The sequence below is a fragment of the Gobio gobio genome, assembly GCF_949357685.1.
Source record: "Gobio gobio genome assembly, chromosome: 23".
NCBI lineage: Eukaryota > Metazoa > Chordata > Actinopteri > Cypriniformes > Gobionidae > Gobio > Gobio gobio.
Window position 1 is genome coordinate 26,873,348 of NC_137119.1, and position 24,961 is coordinate 26,898,308.

The 24,961-nt window shown below is 40.6% G+C and overlaps 1 protein-coding gene across 1 annotated transcript in view; it reads right to left on the reverse strand.

Annotated features, from left to right (window-relative positions):
• Positions 1–24,961, reverse strand: part of ctnnd2a (catenin (cadherin-associated protein), delta 2a) — a 218,575-nt gene that overhangs the window by 56,904 nt on the left and 136,710 nt on the right. The window contains exons 8-11 of the mRNA XM_079806697.1: positions 24,786–24,903; positions 15,817–16,002; positions 9,914–10,087; positions 3,173–3,323 (exon numbers count right to left, since the gene is read on the reverse strand). Coding sequence (XP_079662823.1) covers positions 3,173–3,323; positions 9,914–10,087; positions 15,817–16,002; positions 24,786–24,903 — 629 coding nt within the window. The remainder of the gene's footprint in view (positions 1–3,172; positions 3,324–9,913; positions 10,088–15,816; positions 16,003–24,785; positions 24,904–24,961) is intronic.

A 24,961-nucleotide genomic window follows, 5' to 3' on the forward strand; every position in this document is an offset into this window, starting at 1 on the left:
TAAACAGTGGAAACGTGATGAAGTACCACTCAAAAAGATATTGGGTGAATTCCATGGAAAGTGAGCATCACTTTCATCAGCAGCCCTACTCACTCTGAAGGACACAGCACTTGAAGTGAGCACTCTAAAGGGTGCATGGCTTAACTGCCTTGTGCATGTACGCGTTTGGAATACCCCACACTTGTATATTTTATCTGATTGTTGCCTTAATAACACAGCAAAATCTATCCATAAGATTATTGTAGCAAATAAAACATTAGCGTCAAATTTAGCCTTGTGTCATTCTTTCACATTTATTTCAACTTGATCATGGCTGCTTTTGTGGCACTTGTGTAAACAAACATAAAAATATGTTAATTTATAATACATTTATATTTTCTGTTGGGTAAAATTTGTTACCCCCTTTAGGTAGGCTACTGTTGCTATGTCCGACAAGCCATGCTCTCGCACCACACACACGTTCTCACGCAGTGAAAAACACAACGCAGAGCAAAGACAAAACACTGACAGACAGGACAGAGCAGGTTACTTTTAATATGAAACAGTCTCAACTCTAAAATTGTCATTTTTTAAAGTAATGTAAACTATAAATACCGTTTTGTGGCTCTTTAATGTGTGGTGACAGGTCACTGTAGCGCCTCAGTTAAAGCTGCTCGTGAACCGATCATCTCTTCCTTCTAGTTAATTTATAGTATCAAATAAACATGAATTAACTACAGAAGAAATGTTGTTTCAACTGCGGAAAGACGCCAGTACACAGCGTTTTTCAAGTTCAAGTCCACCGACGTTAATCTACTAACTCTCTTGACTGCTTTGTCGGACAAAAATGGCGGACTCAGCGGATTATGATTGGTCAGATCGAAGGGTGAATTGAGAACGTGCCACCCATGATCACATGATCAGAAATGGCTAAATGACTTTCTCAAAGCGACAACTATTTGTACGCTTTGCTAATGATGCTGAGGAAGATTTAGACAGTTGCTCACTTTTATTTGGAGTGACCCTTTGAATAGCCTCCAAAACATTTGAGTTGCATGTCACTTTCAGTAAAGTCAGTTGAACAACACAAAAAAACAAACAAACAAAAAGCCAAATCAAAAATCAAAACAGTTCAATTGGAATGATCTTTTGAGTTGCCTCCAAGCAAAACTGTCAAGACTTGAGTCGCATGTCACTTTCAGTATCGAACAAAAATAAATAAAGCACCCTAACCAAAGCAAATATAAAACAACCCATGTCAATTTCAGTAAAGCCAGACGATAAAAACGAAACAAAAATCAAAGCAGTTCAATAGGAACAACTTGAGTAGATTTCATGCAAAACTTCAAAATATTTGAGTTGCAAGTCAGCCACATAAACCCCCCGAAAAACACTAAACCAAAACAATCTAAAAAACGAATAAAAAGTTAATATTAAACAAACATTTGAGTATAGCCTCCATGCTATTTTTTTTTTTTGCATAGTTGCATACCACGTCCAGTAAAGTCAGCAATGAAAAAAAAAAACAATCCAAACTATATATATACACCGATCAGGCATGACATAATGACCACCTTCCTAATATTGTGTTGGTTCCCCTTTTGCTGCCAAAACAGCTCTGACCCGTGGAGGCATAGACTCCACTAGACCCCTGAAGGTGTGCTGTGCTATCTGGCACCAAGATGTTAGCAGCAGACCCTTTAAGTCCTGTAAGTTGGGAGGTGGATCGGACTTGTTTGTTCAGCACATCCCACAGATGCTCGATTGGATTGAGATCTGGGGAATTTGGAGGCTAAGTCAACACCTCAAACTCATTGTGTATTCCCCACGTGCATCAATGAGCCTTGGGAAAAAAACTCCAGACCAAAACAATCCCTGACCCTGTCGCTGGTTCACCACTGTTCCTTCCTTGGACCACTTTTGATAGATACTGACCACTGTAGACCAGGGATGTTTTTTTATTTTTTATTTAACTATTTAAAAAAAAAAATTATTAAAGTTTCTTATTTATGATAATAATCATTATAAGTAAATAATACATAAACATTTAAAGGCTGTATGCTGTTTAAAAGTAAATATTGTTTATAAAAAAAGATCAAGTGAAAAATAATCAACCATCTAGGCATAATTATTATTATTAGTAGAGACGTATTATTATTACATAGAGACGGAGCAAAATCTACTGTAGGCTACAACATTAGCCTAATATCTTGCCAATTTAAATTTTTTTAAACCAAACTTTTATTTTGACGGGTTGCCGTGAAGACCTTTGAGTGTCTGTGTTCATGATATGACAGTTTTCTCAAATGAAAGGGCAAATTTTCATGAAGTGACGGTCTATGCGTTCGTGTCCTCATATAGTGACACACGGCAGAGACTACAAAGACAGCGAGGGAGTGTCTACCGCTTGCGCAACGCCCGCCCGTCATTCACACAGAGACGCAGAGAGAACATGCAGGAGTAATATTTAAATTGTATTTTGCCATTTAATATTCACAGACACTAGTATATATTCGGCTACATTCTCGAGTCCTGCGCTTAGATAAACACGGAAGCGACTGAACGCAGCTGCGGGTACCGAATATACTCGGGAGTCGGTACTACCGGTACTACAGAAATATTGGTATCGTCACATTTTTATAATTTCAGCACAGACTTGGTACCATGAACACCTCTCAAGAGCTGCAGTTTTGGTCAAACTCGCTCAAATCCTCACGCTTGCCTATTTTTCTTGCTTCTAACACATCAACTTTGAGGACAAAATGTTCACTTGCTGCCTAATATATCCCACCCACTAACAGGTGCCGAGATGAAGAGATAATCAGTGTTATTCACTTCACCTGTCATAATGTTATGCCTGATCGGTGTATATATACACAGTTCCACCAAAGCCGCCCGCCAAGCCTAGTTTGTGCAGCCTGGTGCTTCCTAACCCATTTAAAATAAGTGGCCAGAAAATGTGTAATAATAAAATGACAGTTATCTTCCTTTGAGCTGAGAGCTATGAACGGCCCTCTTTACCACACTGGCTAAAACACAAGAGACTGGACTTCATTACAGAGAAGCCAAAGAGACCACAGCTGTTAACCCTGAGCTCTACAAATCCGATGACCCTGAACCATTTGAAACAAAGTGAATCACAGTGACTGATAAAATAAAAGAAGACAAGAGATGGGGGAAAAAAGGACCGTACCGATTAACTCTTTATTCCTGACGTCCAAGGCCATGTTTCTGAGTGCGGTAGCGACGGCACACACCACGCGGTCGTTGTCTATCCTCAGCAGCTCCACGAGGATTGGCAGACCCTTCTCTTTCCTCACTGCCGCACGGATGTACACTGACCACTAGGGGAGACACACACAAATAAACAGGTATAAGTTGCTAAATACGACAATGACACCATGGCTGAATATTATTACAGTTTTCTACATATCAGCAGTGTTAAGGATAGTTGGATATGTTGGAAATGTCAATAAGTGTCTCATTTTGGTTCAGCTCCCCATTGACAGTGTAATCACACTCCCCAGGTCACAGTGAAAGACTAATACTAGCTCAGAGCTTTTGCTCTCTCAGGTTCTCTATGTATGACCCCAGCTGTGGGAGCAGCCTTTATCAGTGACGGAGTGTCAGCTCAGATTAGACTCTCTGCTACCCGGCACTTCTGCTGCAACCGGGGAGACTGCAGCATACGTCCCAGAGGGCATCCCCTCATATCCCTCATTTCTGATGACCTCTGTATGTGTGCATACGAAAGAGACACAAAAACACAATGACAGAGAGGCTCTGTCCCAAAGCCTTGTAAGCTGCCAACCTAGACAGCATTTACACACATACAGTATAAGAGCACTCCAGACTTGAAAGTTGTTCCAAACACTAGTCTAATAAGATACCTCATTCTGCACAAATTCAAAAGCATGTCCGTCACAGATGTAAGTCATTCCCCAGTGCATTGAAAAGATGAATCACATATAGCAAAATACAGCTCATAAATAAGCTACTTAGAGTGTAGTTCAAAAGTTTGGAGTCTGTACATTTTTTAAGTTTCTTAACTTATGATCACCAAGGCTCCAAAAACATATTTTAAAAGTGATATTATAATATATATTATAATATACTGTATATCAACAGTAACTGTGAAATATTTTTCAATTGCCCAGCCAATTTGTTTTTATTTTTTAATCGCTGTTTGGATTTAAATAGGCAAATGCTTAAGAGTCTATGATCGGATCATTATTACAGTGATTATTATATTTCTAGCATGTTATATGTTTGCCAACAGTTCTTCTAACCCTAACTGATGGAGTCCCTGAGAGACCCTTTCTTGATGGAAATAACATCACAACATTTATTTCCATCGTCAATATCTTGTATTGACAATGCAAGAGTCCAGCACTCTGTAAAGTCTCCTCCAGCACATCCCAAAGACTTTCAATTAATTTAAGGTCTGGAGGTGCCAATTCATGTGTGAAAATGATTCTTCATGCTCCCTCCCAACCATTCTTTCACAATTTCAGCCTGATGAATCCTGACATTGTCATCCTGCAAAATGGCCATGATGTGTCTTCATACATGGTTGTTTAAGAAATGAGAAGAAACACACTTCAGTCAGGTCCACTTAAGTTAAAAACACCATAGACAAACTTTTAGTCAAATTTTTATTGGCATATTTTGCAAAAATTTACATTTGGCAATATGGCTCTCTTCTAAATTCCCCATTCTTTTCATGAGCTCCATGAAAAGCCAAGACAGGGAACATCATCAGATTCTGGGGACAACCTCCCATTCTAAACTCCCCATTTAGAACAGAGTATGCATCAATGACAACAGAATGACATTGATTAAGTTAAACACAGTTTAAGGAGGAGCTGGGGAGGAGGTGGGTTGCAAAGCAGCGTGCAGCAGAAGCGTCCAAGCAGGCAGATTGAAGTGAAGCTACGCTTAAGTAAGGCGCCCTGTTTGAGAGTTGCCAATTGAGAGCATAGAAATCGGATCAGCTGATAGGGGTGGAGTTGGATTTTTCCCAATCAGCTGATAGCGGAGCTTGACTACGTGGCCTGCCTGAACTAACACAGTATGCTTGATTTCATCAATCAGGGTTAGAAGAACTGTTGCCAAACATACCCCATGCGGTAACACTTTACTTGAAGGGGTGTGCATAAGACTGACATGACACCTTCATAATCATGACATGACACATGTCATGAATATGAAAGAGTTTGTATGCATGTTTATGACAACTGTCATTAAGTGTCATAAGCTCAATTATGTCATTTTTAATGCAAAGATGACATTATTTGATAGGTCTTTGTCATGGCAACTTGACATTACCAAGACAACATAACCTGTCATAAATCTTTTTTTCAGTGGTACAAGTTGAATTTGTCATTAAAACGTCATTAAGTGTTAATACTCTGTCAAATTATTTTATAACAGCGTTGTGAATATTTTTCAGTTCATAATGTTTTTTTAAACATTATGTCAAGTTGTCGTGACAAAGACACTAACAGGTTATGATGTATTGGTTTATGTCAAGTTGTCATAACTAAGACATCTCAAATAATGTCATCTTTGCATTAAAAATGACACAATTGAGCGAATTACACTTAATGACAGTTGTCATGAACAAGCATAAAAACTCCTTCATATTCATGACATGTGTCATGTCCTGATTATGAAGGTGTCATGTCAGTCTTATGCACACCCCTTCAAGTAAAGTGTTACCTAACATGCTAGAAACATAACACTATATAAAATGCTGGGTTAAAAATAACCCAAGTTGGGTTGAAAATGGAATAACCCAGTAATTGGGTTGTTTTAACCCAGCGGTTGGGTTAAATGTTTGCTTAAAACAACCCAATCGCTGGGTTAGTCCATTTTCAACCCAACTTGGGTTATTTTTAACCCAGCATTTTTTAGAGTGAATAATCACTGCAATAATGATTCAGTCATAAGCCCTATTCGCACGGGATTAGTATTATCTGGGGACCTCGTGTGATTTAGAAATTACTCCCCCACATCTGAATTTTGCGTGGCACATTCGCATGGGATAAGCAAGCCTGTGATTTTACTCGAATTTACTGACTATCTCCCGGATATGATGTCAAGACTTGTAATGTTTTTTCGTCATAGATATAGCTGTATGAAATTATAAACAGTCGTATCGATAACATTTGGATTGTTTTATAATAATAAAAATAATTTAGTTCAGTTAGAGAACAGACGCTACAATTAAAAACTTAACTGAGCAATATAATAACAATATACGGTGGAAGATTCAGTTTCAAAGCTAAATGTAAAAGCGCCCATTTAAGCGAGTTTGTCATTGTACTGCTCTGTTTTTGTGTTTTTCATTAAGAATAATATTAAAATACACCATTCAAGCAATTTACTCCCAAATTGCTCATTGTAAAGTGAAAGTATAATCTGCGTGGCCGCACGGGAATTCATAACGGTGCGCATTATATGCAGCCTAGCGCCATTCTTCGTGAAAGATAAAGATGAAAATGCGCACAGGACACAAAAACCTTGCAAAAATGATATACGATCCGCCTAATCCCGCCCAAATCACAGAGATGCCGATTCGCACGGGACTAATATTATCACAGGACCTCTGTGTTCGGCGAAATATGGTAGGTAATTTGCGGGGGAATTTTTACTTTACAAATTACAGACATGGCCTATTCGCACGGGATTAAGATCACAGACATTTTCTGCAATTATTACAAGTCACCAGAGGTCCCCAGATAATACTAATCCCATGCGAATAGGGCTATTGACTCTTAAGCATTTAAATCCAAACAGCAACTTTTTTTTTTGGCCGGGCAGTGCATTTTAAAATGTAATTTATATCTGTGATGGCAAAGCTCAATTTTCAAGAAACTCGAGAAACGTTCTTATTATTATCAATGTTGAAAACAGTTCTGCGGCTACCTCCAAAGTGTTACACTAGCAGCAAGCTAATGCAAAACCCCAAAACTATCAAAATCAACTTGTTAGTCGAGGCTCTTGATTGCTGCACATGTAGAGAGTTTCAAATCAATCACTTGCGAGATTCCTTTGCCGTTAGGATGCTGCCTAACATGGTGTCTAACAAGCAATCTGTTTCATTTCAGTTCTAACCAGTCGTGACCACGACAAGTGTCTGACGCTTAGTTTCCCTTGTCTTTCTGTGGAGTTGTGGTTGAAGCTAGATTGGCTGAGATTGTATTGAATCAGGTAAAATATATCACAAACGGAATAGAACGTTCATTACCACATGTATTGGTGCTAAAAGTAATGCAATACAAGAAAGATCCTTGAAAACGTAATTGAAAAGGAGTTCTTGATGACAAAGCTTTCTTCACTTTTTGATCCGTCTAAAGTTAAGGGCTTTGTTTCCAGTTTCTACAACTCACGGTGTGGGATTTCTACAAAACACAGTGTGTTTGTTAATACCACTGTCCAAGATGGATTTTGAAAACATAAACGGAGAGCTTAGTTCACACATATTAGACCAGGGCTCAATGTCAGCTCTTCTAGATGAACAAACAGAGCGGCCATTTTTTGTGAACCGGACAAAATTGGCAGACAGACTCTGTCTCTCCCTCTCTCCATTGCTTTCCCGTTTGTCTCTCCTACAAACTCCACCCAACCACAAACACGTATACAACCTGATGCCCTGTAGGTGTAGAAAGGGGTCGTAGGGACGCCGCTTTCATTTAACTTCTTGAAGGGGGTCTAAACCTGTTATGAGACTTCAAAACCAATCCAATCCAATTGCATCTGTTTCCATCTGAGAGTATTGATCTTGCAGAGCACATCGGGTGGATTAGAGCTCTCCAGCAACAGAGGTAAAACAAGCTTTTGTCGCTGTGAGACGGTAAAAAGGATGTGAGAACAAAGAGCGAAGCAGAAGCCAAGCGGGAGATTGGTACTGGTTTAAACATCTGATGAAAGCAGTTTCAGATCAGGAGAAATGCAATATTACACCATTTCTTCTCACACCGGTTAATAAATTTAGCGAATATACCCTTGAATACACTGAAAATAAGTTGCTATGCTAAGGTGTTCTGAGTGGTTCTTTGCATGTGGCTATGAATTGTAATACTTTGAGCCATACATTTTTTTAATAAATGTTTTAATACATTTTTTAAAAATTCTTTGAATATTTTTTTTTATGTTTCTATAGGCCCCTAATGCTAAGTGTATATGGGAATACACAACCAATATATACCAATACTTAAAATATATATATATATAAAAAATAAATAAATAAACAAATAAATCAATCAATAAACATTTCAGTCTTTTTTTAAATTCTTTAAATACTTTTAATGCTTTTTAAATCCCCCAACCCTAAGTATAAATTTTGCTTGCACTCAGACATATATCAATAATTAAAAATAAATATAATAACCGATAATTTCATATTTAAAAAATTAACAAAAATTTGAGTACTTTTTCAATATTTTGTATTATTTAAATAACCCATAACCCAAAGTAAACATAGGCTTCCAATCAGAAAGACCACAATAATTAAGAAAAAAATAATAATAATTGGCAGATGCGGTCATAGACATATACCAACAAACAAACAAACACACAAACAAATAATTTAATTGGCAGATACTGAGGCCTTGTCCACACTAATACGGTTTTGTTTGAAAACGCATCTTTTTCTCTGTTTTCTTTTGGCCTTCTGTACACATTGAGGCAGCGTTTTTGTCAACGAAAAAGCTTTTTGAAAATGCTCTCCCAAGAGGATACAATTGAAAATGCTTTTTTCATGTTGTAGTGTGGACTGTGAAAACAAGGGTATTTGAAAACGATGACGCATTTTTAGTCATGTGACGCATATTTTACCCATAGATATCTATAGTTATACTGCCATTTTGTGCCTGCTTACATAGTGTTGCTAAAGAGAAATGTTCCTTTGTACAGTCTTCATATTGAATTCCTGCAAAGATGACAAAAAATGTACTCGCAATTACTGTCCTGCGGCTAAACTGCGTTTTAGACGCAACTCTGAGTGGTGGGATATTTCGCAAATAAAATGATCATGCCTGAAGAATATTTTAGAACTTTATTATGTCTACTCTCTCTCATTTTGAAATGAAATCGCTGTTTTCAAATGTATCCAGATTAAAGGGATAGTTCACCCAAAAATGAAAATTGGCCCATAATTTACTCACCCTCAAGTCATCCTAGGTGTATATGACATTCTTCTTTCAGACGAATAAAATTGGAGTTATATTACAAAAGTCCAGGCTAATCCAAGCATTAGAATTGGATTCATAGTTGCTCTGTTTTTGAAGTCCATAAAAAGTGCATCTGCCCATCAAATAATGTGCTCCACGCGGCTCCGGGGTGTTAATAAAGGCCTTCTGAAGCGAATTGATGCGTTTGTGTAAGAAAAATATCCATATTTAAATCTTTATCAAGAAAACTTTTGACTGACCGCCTTCCCTGTGCAATTTATGGAAAAAATTTTGAAAGTTCAAAAACTTGATAAAGTTTTAAATATTAATATTTTTCTTACACAAACGCGTCGATTCGCTTCAGAAGGCCTTTATCAACACCCCGGAGCCGCGTGGAGCACGTTATTTGACGGACAGATGCACTTTTTATGGACTTCAAAAACAGAGCAACTATTACTGCAATTCTAATGCTTGGATTAGCCTGGACTTGTGTAATATAACTTCAATTTTATTCATCTGAAAGAAGAATGTCATGTACACCTAGGATGACTTGGGGGTGAGTAAATCATGGGCTAATTATCATTTTTGGGTGAACTATCCCTTTAATGTAGACGTAGCCTGAAATGGTCATATATTTCACACGGGTCATGAGAATTAAATCCACAAAGCAAAACCAATGATGAATGCTGACACATATCAGTTAAGCTATTTGTATTTTAAACAACAATATGTGTTTGCATACCAAGCCAAGGGCTTACCTTCCAACTCCCAGCAGCCAGGTTCTGCAGTGCCCCTGCGGCCCCCTCCAGCGTGTCCGGGTTGGAACACTCAGATAGGAGGGTGAGGTAGGGCTTTACTATCGAAGGATGCCACAGCATCTGAATCCCCTTGGGGGGCTCAGCAGTATCTGGCAGCGGTCCCACACCATCCCACTACAGAAACAAAGAGTGTGACATGGAAAACAACTAAGTCAGATAGGAAGACGCACACAAAATCCATCACTATCAACATTTAAAAGGCGTGTTCACATGAACATGCTATTTGACTACTAATAAGAAGTCATAGAAAAACATGTGATCTGACTGTGAAATTAATGTTATTGTGAGGATTTTACTGTTCTGTATGAATTGTACATACACTAATGTTCAAGGAAGAATTTTGAAAGAAGTCTTCTATGCTCACTGAGGCTGCATTTATTTGTGTAGTAAAAACTAAAATATTATGATTGATTTTTTATAGAATTTAATAACTTTTCTATTTGAATGTATTTTAAAATGTAGTTTATTCCTGTGATAAGAATGCTGAATTTACTCCAGGCTTTTTTTTAATATCAATATTAAACATGTTTCGTTCCACTTCATATTTTTTTAGGAAACCATTTTTTAAGGATTCTTTGAAGAATAGAAAGTTAAAACAATAGCATTTATTTGAAATAAAAACATTTTGTAAGATAAAAAATATCTTTAGTCACATTTGATTCATTTAATGCCTTTTTGCTGAATTTCATTTCTTAAACAAATCGTAATGAGGCCAAACTTTTGAACAGCAGTTCAAAATATCAAAATATCATATCTATATATATATCTATGTATATATATATATATATATATATATATATATATATATATATATATATATATATATATATATATATATATATATATATATATATATATATATATATATATATATATATATATATATATATATATATGATATATTGTTTTCATTCTGAGTGAGAATGATTCGCGTTTCTCTTCATCATGATATGGTGCAGTTTATACTGTAAAAACACTTGCTCCTCCAGAGTGTTCATTTTTAGCGGCAAGAAACACTTTTTTGTTTTATTTATTTATCTTTTGTAATTGGATTTGCCACCAATAACATTAAGGCATCCGACCAACAGTACAATGACCTTTCGAACTCCTAAGATAAAATCCCTGTCATTTTGTACAGGAAAAAAGTCGATTGCCCGCACACACACGAACACAGCACAAGGAGATCTCCAGACAAATCTGGTCCTGAATAAACCCAGAACCGGGCAGGATTGACAAGCTGTAAGCCTGTGTTCGTCGTGTGGGTGAGTCAGTTTGAAAAGTGCTGGTCTCACAGGCTGACCTACTTTTAGGCAGAGCAACTTGTGAAATACCTCAGCATCTTAAACTAGCTCTGGCACTCAGCCTCACTCTCCGTTCATTATTAATGAGTCTGTTTTCATCTCCCCCCTGTTCCAGCTCTGAGGAGCAGCTCTGTTGTTCAATCAACTGCTGGAGGGTGGAGAAGCCCCCGTGAGGCTGCAGCTCTTTCCATACGATGAGCGCAAAAGAAATGGAGAGAGTTTGAGAGAAGACATGGTTTAATCTGTGGTTTCGCTATATGCAAACAGTGAATTTAGCCTTACACAGTGTCTACGCCAGAAGTGAGCGGTGTAACACGTGTGACAAAATCCAACAGAAACCATTATAATCAGTGTGCGAGGTGTGATATGTTGAGTCCCTGAAAGTAAACTGATGCCCTATTCTATTTCTGATGTTTAGAACTCATCAGTACTCAGCCTCTACTTCTGACAACAGTACAAATGGATTTGTAAAGGTTGTGCCTGGTGTAGACATGGTGTTACACAATTGCTTTTGATTATTATTTTCAGAACTTAAAAAAGGACAGCATCAGGGTCAACAAAACAACTTATCCAGATCTATTAAATCTAAATCTCTTAAACCCATTTATGATGAACGTTTTACATTTCTGAATAAAAATGATGGTGATGCAATTCTGTTGTGTAACCAAGAAAAATGCTAGCCTGGTCCTACCAGACTCTCGTACATTTCATTTGTATAGAGAGTCTGGCCACTCTCTATTGACAAGCGTTAACTTCCTTGAAGGCGGGTACTCTGTTGAAGTTTGAAACTATTGGATCTGCCAAGAGCCACTCTGGATCTGCCATAACCAATCACTAACATTTGGTCGTGACGTATGTCATCTCAAACTAGCGCACGACATCAATGTCATCGTTCTCAGCCACTCCCTATGTTCGCTGATTGGACCGGTTAAAATTTGACCGGAGAAAACCAGAGAATATACCGCAATCCCAGACGGAGTACTGAAGGAAAATGAAAACTGAGCGGAAGTATGTAGGAGGGTGGAGCCAGGCTAGAAAAATGCTGAAATCCTTGGAAGAACACAAGCAATAAAGTAATTTTGTTTTAAAATATCATTAATATTTGGAGAACTTTTGTCTGCCAAAGTGAGATGTAGCCAACATGCAAGCAGTCATTTTATTGTTAACTGACCAGAAAAAAAATACAAAAGATGACCCCTGTAGACCAAGGTCAATAATATTTTTTATTATATAAAATGTGTATATATATATATATATATATATATATATATATATATATATATTGTATTTCTTTTTTTTTTTACAGTTTATAAGATATTTAATAATATATATTTTTAAAAGGCTTTACTTTTTCAGGTAAAATTGAATAACCCTAAGAAAATGATGATGATTAAAAATGCTAAAAGAAAAGATCATGATATTTGTAAAAAAAAAATATATATATATATATATACATTAAAAATATGTACACAAAATATTGGGTTACACTTTATTTTAAGGTGTCCTTGTTACAGTGTAATAATAAATTTATAGATTTAAATACAGAGTAATATTAATTGACTACATGCACTTAAAGGATTAGGATTAGTGTTTAGGGTTAGTTGCATGTAATTATGCATAATTATAGTTATTACTATAGTTACTACATGTACATATGTACTATGTGTAACAAGAACACTGAAATAAAGTGTTACCAATATTTTATTACTAGATGGCTACACATATGACCACTTGTCATGGGAAATAATGTACTTATTATTCAAAATATAAAAATGCATGAAAGAACTTGGATCTTTGTGAACTAGACTTAGATTTACATCATCTCGCACATCCATATTTGTCATATTGACCCATTACTATTGTACATTTTAACCCTCTAAACTCTGGTGTGAACCACTAATATTTTCTCCAGCAAATGTAAAAATCGAACTTGATTTGTGTCTTTAGATGACTTCTAAAATGTATCATCTAAAATGAGTCAAATCTGCTCAAATGCTAGTCTTCAGCACAAAATGAGAGTGAAGATAAATCTAAAAATGACAATGTGATCCTAATGCTTCTTCGGAACTATCAGAGCGAAAATAAGCATCTCAAATTGTCAAAAACTTTCTCTTGCCCTTTCCTTGTCAGCAAGCATTGAGAGTAATGAGCACTCCATGCCCCATTTCTCAGAGTAAACTCAAAGAAGGCTATCAGTGCTTGGTGGGTTGAAATTGCTCTGGTTTACATACTCTCTCCTCTCAGTCAATTAGCTACGCTAAACGCCACTGCCCTGCCCTGACAGAGCCGCGGCGGCATGCTCTGGTTTCCTGGGCTACCTCACTGCCATTTAGTGATAAATGATTTAACAGAGTACATTAGCCTTGTGTTGCCTGGAGGCCCAGGTGTCCTCTTTCAAAACGTCTCGGCTGAGGAGAAGGTCCGGCACATGATACGAGAGGGCACCTTAGGTAATGGGGAGAAATGGCCGTCGACAGAGATAGGCGAATCTCCTTTCTTTCTGTAATCTGACTGGAAGAGACACATCTGACCGAATCCTAAAACAGATCTGCAAACGTATGTATGGGTTACACAGAAAATATCCCCAAATTATGTTTAATACAACAGCCTATGCTGTCATAATCTCAAAAGAGCAATAGCTTTGATGTATTATTCCAATCTGACTGCTTTCAAATTTTGACTGCGCGCTGTGATGGACATCTCTTTCTTGCAGCAAACGCAGGTTTTTATTTTAGCTAGTATCAAAGTTATAGAGGATTATATTCTGCTATCAGTGGCTACAGTATATATCACTGGCTATTAGCTTTATAGCTCCTCTGGATCGGGACATCTCCAGAGGGAGTTGTGTTACACAACTGCACACCCACCTCCACGCTCCCCTCCGCGGATCCCGGCTGACTTTCCCTGCGTGAGATTAATGAAGAGTTTCCTCAGCTATGGAGGAGCTGCCTGTAAAAAGGTTGGGTTTTTTCCTCCTCCTTTTAGTCTGACGCCCACAAACACTGCGATTTATCAGCCGAAGAGCGTGTCACTGGGGAAACTCACTGTCTGACGGTGTGTCTCTGTGTAGGTGGTGAGCGTTACGTTTGGAAAATAAATAATTGATAAAAGGATGCTGGGTAAATCTGTCATTTGGGGAACTCGTTGAAACATAAATTGAGATTATTCTGAGGCGGCAAGGGGTGTGTGTGTTGAAAATGCTAATTGTGTTATTCATATTTTGATATGAACTATCTAATTTATCCCGGTTCGCTTTCAAAAGCAGAAAAGCATTTTACTGTGTAATAAAGCTTCTTTCATGTTTGTTACATGTTCCCCATGTCTTGTCAGGACTTTAGTTGCATTTCCTGTTTCTAGTGCCATGATTGTAGTTCATTGTAGTTTTCCCTGTTGATTAGTCTGATTGTTCCCAGGTGTGTCTTGTCCGCTTTCACAAGCTTTTTGTGTTTCCCTTGTTCCTTGTCAGTCAATGTTTACTGTGGATGTCTGTAGATTAATGTAATGTAATGTAATATGTAATGTAATGTAATGTATAATATAATTAATATAATATAATATACATGTTACAATATACAAATGCTAAGGAAGCCTACAGTCAAACCAAAATGTATTCAGACACCTTCAACAATTTCTCACATTATCACAGTTTAGTCGCTATACTTTAGAAAATGGTAATTAAATATTACCATAACTCAGAGTTAAACTGTGTCAGGACAAATTAATCTGGATAATGTCAGATAACTTCGATAGAAAGGTATGTAATGGATTATAATCAACCAATCAGCTGCCAGCTGTTAAATTTAAGTACACAATTAGATAATACCAATTTAGGTCAACCAATGACCAAGCAATGCTTCATTTAGTTCAGTCTGTGGTGTAAAAGGTCGCATTAGCAATTAAATGAAAAACTCTTAAGCAAAACATGGTCAAGTCAAAGTGTTTGAATAATTTTGGTCCCAAATTTTAATCTATTTTACTGTTAGTCTACTGTGTAAAGAAGTTTTGGGTATAATATGTCACAGTTTACTTTAATTTGCTATCCTCACTTACATAAATGAACTATAGTGTCCTGAACCCACTAGTAAAAAATGATATCTGGTGTCTGATTAATTTTTGGTTTGACTATGTATGTAATGGACATTTCTTTTCTGACACACACTGTGTCATGGTAGACTGTGCCATCTGACCAATCAGAGCAGAGTAGGCTCTCAGAAAAGAGGGGTTTAGAGAGTCAGTTTGGGACACTGTAAGAAATGAGGTGATGCTGCAATGTTTATTGAGAAAATTAAAGTGTTTTTTGACCTCTTGATGCATGTCAACCATGTAAGAGACCATCAAAACAAAACTAGGAACCTTAAAAATAGCATAATAGGGGCACTTTAAAGAAAATAAGGGACATTTGAATTTCCTGTTGACTTTAAATGCCTCTTTCATGTTACTCTGAACCTTGATTCCCAAGCAAAATGTGTACAAGTTATTGTCAGCGGGTAAGGGTCACATCACAGCTACAAATGCCTGTAAATGCTGCACTTAACGGCCCACCTGGTCCTGAAACTTCTTCTTCTTTTTCTTCTTTCCCCAGCAGCCTGAGGTCTCTCCGTCCTTCCCGCTGGCATCGCTACACAGGAGGCCGTCCAGCTCGTCCGTCCCCATCTGCTGTCCCTGAGACGTTTCAGCTGCAAGCCGATACGAGAGGTTCCTCAAAATGCATACACAGTTTTCTATGGTCTGACGGAGAAAGGGAGACAGATATTGGGCAGGTATTAGTCTAGCATCACTGAGCTCTTGATAGAGCCCATCTGGCCAGAGGGGCCAAACTTCATCTTATTCAACTCATGCTGGACAGAACACACACATTCGTTCACTCTCACACACAGCACTCTACATGCACTCCTTGTTCTGCCGTTCAGCTGAATAACGATTAACATGAGTCCAGAAACAAAATCAGCCCTTAGAGGAGGTGTCCCAGACTTCCGGCAAGCAAGATAGTTTCATACGTCCCCTTAAGTGTTAGTAGTTTATCTTGAAATTGGACCTGCAAATCTGTCCAGTTCTTTAAACTATTAGTTGACTTGACTTTGAGATCCCTGTATTCAAGGAAACACTGACATTTCCAGGGCAAGTCAAAGATAACAAGGTTATGTCCTACTGTGTTTGCTTCTATTTCAAGACGCTCTTCTATTCCCACCCTTATATTTTCCTCTGTCCATGTCTCTCTTTCACTTCGCCTTCCTTTCTTATTTCCTCAGTCTCGTCTTTCTTAGAGTGTTGGCTGGGAGTGTAGGCCGCATTGGCACTAAGTATATGAAAGTACTTAATTATATGTCTGACACGGTCTCCCATTTAAATGTGATTAAAGGATATACCCGCAGATGGGGAAAAATGACCAGCCAAATCCATCGGCTCACACTCCATTTAACAGGGTATTACAAGGAGACACAGCAGAGCAGGCACAATGCTTGACAGCAGAAAATAGAAAATAAATGCTTGCAAAATGATGATGAAAAACGAGTGTTTTTCACAATCTCAATGTTTTTCTTTTTTTCCCCCATTATGGAATGAGGAGGACCATGCCCTGCACAAACAGAAATAATGACTGTAATCAGAGAAATGCTCGGGGAATTATGCACTGGCATTTCAGACGTACGGAAACATATTGACTTACAACAGCCCTTCTCTGTGCCAGACAAGAATGACTTTGCTTTTTCCATGGTGTTTGAGGAAAATGAAACATTTTCGTGGAAATGTGCGACAGAATGAATATTGCACATGGCGACATTTGGGGCAACAACCATCTCTCTTACTGGCAGCAATTTAGAAGGTCCTGATTTTAAATGCAAAAGTCAACAGGAGAGAGCTTGACCAACCACAGGTTAACAGCACATTAAGACCACGGGCGGCATGCTTTCAGCAATTATAGCTCTGCTGGGCCAACACCTGGCGAAAACAGCTCATGGCAAATCACCACACATAAAGACATTGGAGTGATTAGGGTGATTGCCCTTTTTCAAAGCCAATATGTTGAGTGAAATGGTTAATGTTGCTTTTTTGAGCACTTTAATGTGTTAAAGCACAATGATGGATAAAAAAGAGTGCTTAGTGCACTAAAAGGAGCTAAATGGGCATAAGGAAGAAGAAAATCAGTAACCATAGGCTGCATTTATAGGTGCATTTACAGGAAATGTTACAGAAATAGGGCCAAAATTACTAAACAGGGCAAATTAGCGTGAGAGCGCAATTCCAAAAAAGCACTGATGGGAGTGGAAGAAGTTAGGTTTGATTGATCACTTCTTAAATTTTTTGAAAATATAAATTTTTATTACATTTGGGCATTCTCGTGCTAAGAAACTGCTGATAACAAAAACTATTTAATTTATATAGAAGAAAAAGTAAGTTAACCGCTTGCAGAATCTGTGAAAATGTGATTAATTTTAACAAAATAAAAGAGATGACAAAAAATGCATGTTATTTTTTATTTAGTGCTGACCTGAATTAGATATTTAACATTTTTTTAAAGACAAAAAATAGCTGAATTTATTAAAACGACCTCATTCAAAAGTTGGTCCTGTAATGCTTCAGTTTTCCAGCATCTTTTGTATATTTGAACCCTTCCCAGCTATGATTGTATGATTTTGAGATCCGTCTTTTCATACTGAGGACAATTGAGGGACTCACTGATCACTGATGCTCCAGAAGGAAACACGATGCATTAAGAGCTGGGGGGTGAAAACTTTTTGAATTTGAAGATTAAGGTAAATTGTACTTAATTTGTCTGCCGGGAAACATGCAAGTATCTTCTATTGCTTCCGAAGGGCAGTACAAAATAAGAAAAATGTTGACGTCTTCATCTTGTGGTCATCCAAAAGTTTAACTAATCAGGACAAACAAAGGACTCAAGAGAAAAAAACGAAAAAACAGTCGTGGATCATCCAGGTAACGTCACACAGTAATAAGAATCAATAGTTCATAAAGCTTGAATAGGGTCATTTTTATAAATTCAGCAATTTTTTTTGTCTTGTGGACAATATGTAAAAAGTTTTTTTGTGTAAAATATCTTATTCAGGACACCACTAAGTAAAAAAAATAATGCATTTTGTATGATCTCTCTTATTTTGTTAAATCTTGTTTTGTTGTTAAAATTATTCACATTTTCACAGATTCTTCAAAGGGTTCACATACTTTTTCTCGCAACTGTATATATATATATATATATATATATGCTCTTTCTTATTTGACATGCAATAACTCAGGAAGTATATAAGGATGTTTATTTTTTGGTTAAGTTCCCCTACATGTGAGCTGCATCTGGATAAAATGTTGTGGTGATAGCATGAAGTAATCAAAAGTTACAGCATTTAGAACCAAGGTAGCCTTTTTGTTTAGCCCTTGATGCCCTTAGAGGGCATTTTTAAAATTGTTCCTCCATGAGGAATATCTGGCGATTGTTGCAATGGATTATGTTGATTTTGGGCTCATTTCAATTGGGAGCATCCACTGTAAGTAATGATGTGCAATGTTATGCATGTTTCATGAAGTTACGAGCGATAACGTGACATAAATGCCATATCCATATTATTTACATATGGGTCTTATGGGGCTGCACATCCAAAAACTCACTCAAGTTTAGTCAATAAGTGTATATAGGCTAATTCTGTCATGTGATGCCATATTTATATGCGTTAAAGCCATTTTTCGCGACAAAAAGTGTTTCCAAACTATTTTGATCAACTATTTTAAACGGAAAAAGATTGTGTCGATATTTGAAAAAAAATATAGATAATTGGCTTTTCCGTCAGCTATATCGTAAACATTTTGATGTGCTAAACCTTTTTCCGCTTGGATGGAAATAGTGAAATGATTTTACACAAGAAACACAGTTTTTTTATTAGACATACTGTGCATTTGGAAACCGTGAAGAGTGGTGGGTGAGAGTGCGCCACAGGGGGATTCAGACAGCGAGAATTGTGGGAAAGTCTGAAAATGACCAGAGGGAAAGAACTGTGCCACGCTCGAACATCCACACCCTTTGCTCTTCAATTCTCATTAGGACGGATGCTTCCCCCCCGCTCTGCTATTAGCACGCTGGGCCTGACGAAGGGCTGCCAGTTAAATCATGATTAAAGAACGTCATTTAGAAGAGCGAGCCTTCGCAACCTTCAGAGAGCAGCCAACCACAGAGCTGTTTATTTGTTACAGAGCGTTCCACGCACCGGTACACACACACATAAAAACTTTTACAACAGGTTGCCTTTATAGCACTGGGAGAGATGGACTGTCACGGTTCATCAATCCATCGTCTCGTCTTCTCTGTGTTTGTGTGGTTGTGTTGGAGGCGTGGTTATTGATTGCTGCTCTGATCACTATCACCTGCCGCACTCATTATCTCTGCCTATTTATACGTGTCACTCACATACCTCTCTGTCAGATCGTTACAGACTGTCCTGCGGTTCCTGGTGCCCGCTCCTTTGTCTCCCGGGAGATTTATCTCTGTTCCGGATCCTGGATTCCTGCGTTCGTTTTGCCCGCTGCTTCCCTGTGCCACGATCCTGCCTGGAGGATTCTGTTCACCTGTTTCCCTGGATGTCTGGACTTCCTGTTCGCTCTCTTTTTCCCTGCATCACTCTCTGTTGTTTCTCTATGGTCCCCGGACTCTATATGAATGTTGAGCAGTTGAAGTGACATTAAATGAGTTTATCGCTATTGGATCTTTCAGTCTCTTTTTCAGTACGTGACAGAACGATCTGACCGTGAAATGGATCCAGCGAGAGTCGCAGAACTGCAGGAGTATCTCACAACAAGTAATCAGAGAATGGATCGCCAGGATGAACAGGTAACCGCCGCCACTCAAGCAGTGCAGACACTCGTGGCACAGGTGTCCGAGCTCTCGAACCAGATTCAACAACTGAGATCGCCCACTGCGCCCACCCCGCCGTCCGTTCCTCCCATCCCGGTTAACATCAGTGGCCAGCATGAGCCGCGTATCCCCACACCGGAGCGTTATTCGGGCGAGCCCGACTTGTGTAGACCTTTTCTAACCAGATGCTCACTGTTCTTCTCGTTACAGCCGGTGACGTTTTCTACAGAGACTTCTAGAGTGGCACTGGTGTTGAATTTGCTGGCGGGACGCGCGGCGCTGTGGGGAACGGCGGTTTGGGAAAATAAACATCCTTGCTGTTCCTCGTTCCTTGCACTCTCGGAGGAGATGAGACGGGTTTTTGACCGCGCTGTTGTGGGCCGCGAGGCGGCTCAGAGACTCGCTGAAATACAACAAGGCAATCGACCCGTCTCTGATTACATCATCGAGTTCCGGACTTTGGCCGCAGAGTGCAAGTGGAACGAGGAGGCGCAGTGGGATCGATTCCTGCATGGGCTGGCTGACCGTGTCCAACGGAGGATATTTACACTGGAGTTACCTACTAGTCTCAATGGACTCATAGAACTGGCGTTGCGGGTGGATTCACGTCTGGAGTACCGCGATCAACGTTTTCGTACGAGGAGAACCCCTGAGTGTCATGAGTTTCTGGACGGAGACACGGTCAGTCCACCCTACGATCACGAGCCCATGCAGGTGGGGAGAGCTCGGCTTTCCCGGGAGGAGAGAGAACGTCGGAGGACTGGAGGACTTTGTCTTTATTGCGGCGCGGCGGGGCATTTCCTCAACCAGTGTCCGTTAAAAGATCGAGCCCGACAGTAGAACGAGGGTTACTGTCGGGTGGAGCTGCGTTGGGGAAATCCTCGTCCGCGACTCTCCTTCCGGGAAGATTGCAGTGGGCAAACGGATCCCACAACTGCCAGGCGTTAGTGGACTCCGGAGCCGAGGGTAGTTTTTTGGATCGCAAGCTAGCCTTCCAGCTTCAGATTCCTCTCACTCCCCTCTGTAACCCCATCGCGGTGCACGCCCTAAATGGGCAGACTCTTCCTACCATCACCCACACCACTGACAATATTTCACTGGTTATATCGGGCAATCACACGGAGACTATCAAGTTTTTCATCACGGACTCCCCTCTCATTCCCATTGTCCTCGGTCATCCCTGGTTGCTGAAACACAATCCCAGGATTGACTGGGGACACAACTCTGTCTTTGGGTGGAGTAATCAGTGCCATGCCTCTTGTCTTGTTTCTGCTCGTTCGTCTGTGTCTAGTTTTGTGTTTCAGGAGGAGACGGTGGATTTATCTAACGTGCCCGAGGAGTATCTCGACCTGAAGGAGGTGTTCAGTAAGTCCCGGGCTGCTTCTCTTCCTCCTCATCGTCCCTATGACTGTGCCATAGATTTACTTCCAGGCAAGTCTCCGCCCAAAGGCAAGTTATACTCTCTTTCTTTACCTGAGAAGGAGGCCATGGAGAAATATATTTCTGATTCTCTAGCTTCCGAGTTCATCCGCCCTTCCTCTTCTCCAGCGGGGGCGGGGTTCTTTTTCGTGGGTAAGAAGGATGGTTCTCTGCGACCTTGTATTGATTACCGAGGGTTGAATAACATCACGGTAAAGAATACTTATCCTTTGCCGTTGATGTCTTCAGCTTTCGAGAGGTTACAGGGAGCATCCTTATTCACGAAATTGGATTTACGCAATGCTTATCATTTGGTGCGCATAAGGGAGGGGGATGAGTGGAAGACGGCATTTAACACCCCCAGGGGCCATTTTGAATACTTAGTTATGCCCTTCGGGCTTTCTAACTCCCCTGCGGTCTTCCAGGCACTAGTCAATGATGTGCTGGGAGACATGGTTGATCAGTTTCTGTATGTCTACCTGGATGACATATTGATTTTTTCTTCGTCTCTCCAGGAGCATGTCCAGCACGTCAGACTAGTGCTTCAGAGGTTGCTAGAGAATGGGCTTTTTGTCAAGGCGGAGAAATGCGCGTTTCATGCACAGTCTGTTTCTTTCCTAGGGTATATCGTCTCGTCCGAGGGAATGCGCATGGATCCTGACAAAGTTAAGGCTGTCATAGATTGGCCAAGCCCGGATTCCCGTAAGGCCCTACAGAGGTTTCTGGGGTTCGCTAATTTCTATCGGCGTTTCATTCGCAACTTCAGCCAACTAGCTGCGCCTCTGACCGCGTTAACCTCTCCCAAGACGGCTTTCAGGTGGTCTGGTGCAGCCGAGGCTGCATTTTCCAAACTTAAGAGTCGCTTCGTTTCGGCTCCCATTCTCATTACCCCTGATCCATCTAGCCAGTTTGTGGTAGAGGTTGACGCATCAGAGACGGGGGTAGGTGCAGTTCTTTCTCAGCGCTCTTCCTCGGACGACAAGATGCATCCTTGCGCGTTTTTTTCCCATCGTCTATCACCAGCCGAACGCAATTACGACATTGGTAACAGAGAATTGCTGGCAGTCAAACTTGCATTGGAGGAGTGGCGTCATTGGTTAGAGGGATCGGGGGTACCTTTCATTGTCTGGACCGATCATAAGAATCTAGAGTACATCAGATCTGCTAAAAGACTCAACTCTAGGCAGGCTCGGTGGGCCCTTTTTTTCGGACGTTTTGACTTTTCTCTATCGTACCGCCCGGGTTCTAAAAACATCAAACCCGATGCTTTGTCGCGCGTTTTTGACCGCTCCGAACGCCCTGCTACTCCCGAGTGTATTTTACCTGAGAGACTTTTTGTTTCCACACTCATATGGGAGGTCGAATCGAGGGTTAAATCAGCCTTAGAAGGGGTAACGCCTCCGCCCGGTGGACCACCGAGTCGATTATTTGTGCCTGAGGGAGTTCGGTCCGACGTGATACGATGGGGTCATTGCTCCAATGTAGCTTGCCATCCAGGGGTTAATAGAACTAAGTTTTTGGTTAAGCAACGATTCTGGTGGCCGAGGATGGCTCGCGACATCCGGGATTTTGTTTTGGCCTGTTCGGTTTGTGCCATGGGTAAGACGTCTAATCGCTCCCCTGATGGGTTACTCCAACCGCTGTCTGTTCCTTCGAGACCCTGGTCCCACATTGCGCTAGATTTCATCACCGCCCTCCCGCCCTCCCAGGGCAAGACAGTCGTTTTGACAGTCGTGGACCGGTTCTCGAAAATGGCTCATTTTATTCCCTTACCCAAATTACCTTCTGCTAAGGAGACAGCGGTAGCTGTCGTGGATCACGTCTTTCGTTTACATGGCCTTCCGATGGACGTGGTTTCCGACAGGGGGCCCCAATTTATTTCCAAATTTTGGCGTGAATTTTGTAAGTTGCTGGGGGCGACGGTTAGTCTGTCGTCGGGGTTTCATCCCCAAAGTAATGGCCAGACCGAGCGCGCCAACCAAGATCTTGAGAGAGGGTTGCGATGTTTGGTCTCCAAGAATCCTTCGTCCTGGAGTCAGCAAATCTCTTGGATTGAGTACGCACATAATTCGTTACCAGTGTCGGCTACGGGCCTCTCGCCGTTTGAGTGTAGCTTAGGTTACCAGCCACCACTGTTTCCCAGTCTGGAATCCGAAGTCGCGGTTCCCTCCGCTCACGCTTTCGTCCAGAGGTGTCGTCACACATGGAGCAGAGCCCGTGAGACTCTGCTCCAGGTGGGTAGACGCACCAAGGCCCAAGCCGATCGCCACCGGTCTAAGCCTCCCGTCTACGTCGTGGGTCAAAAAGTGTGGCTTTCATCCAGAAACATTCCTCTCCGCTCCGTAAGTAATAAGTTGGCTCCCAAATTTATTGGCCCATTTCCTGTCACCAAGATTCTTAGTCCGGTGGCAGTCCGCCTCAAACTACCTCCTGCGTACGGGAGGATTCACCCCGTGTTTCATGTTTCTAAATTAAAGCCCGTATTTCATTCTCACATTAACCCGCCAGTCCCGGTTCCCCCCCCGCCGCGTCTCGTAGATGGGGAACCAACTTATACGGTTAATCGTATTCTGGACTCAAGACGGAGGGGACGCGGATTCCAGTACTTGGTGGACTGGGAAGGTTACGGTCCGGAGGAGAGAAGTTGGGTTCCTGCGAGGGACATATTGGATCACTCCCTTATTGATGATTACAATCGACAGGTAGGTCCTCCTGGGAGCTCCAGGAGGCGCTCCTAGGGGGAGGGGTACTGTCACGGTTCATCAATCCATCGTCTCGTCTTCTCTGTGTTTGTGTGGTTGTGTTGGAGGCGTGGTTATTGATTGCTGCTCTGATCACTATCACCTGCCGCACTCATTATCTCTGCCTATTTATACGTGTCACTCACATACCTCTCTGTCAGATCGTTACAGACTGTCCTGCGGTTCCTGGTGCCCGCTCCTTTGTCTCCCGGGAGATTTATCTCTGTTCCGGATCCTGGATTCCTGCGTTCGTTTTGCCCGCTGCTTCCCTGTGCCACGATCCTGCCTGGAGGATTCTGTTCACCTGTTTCCCTGGATGTCTGGACTTCCTGTTCGCTCTCTTTTTCCCTGCATCACTCTCTGTTGTTTCTCTATGGTCCCCGGACTCTATATGAATGTTGAGCAGTTGAAGTGACATTAAATGAGTTTATCGCTATTGGATCTTTCAGTCTCTTTTTCAGTACGTGACATGGACAGATCCCGAGAGGAAAGTATACCTTGCTATCAATCTCACTGCTTCCGAGGGAAGTCTGGATGACGAAAAGCAGCGTGTCAGTCAGACCCTCACACTCTCTCATCCGCCGCCGAGCCTCCTCTCCTGCTGAACTCACATTCCTGGGAGAGAGAGAGAGATGGAGAGAAGGAAGCAGAGGTCAGTGATGAGTGCATTAAA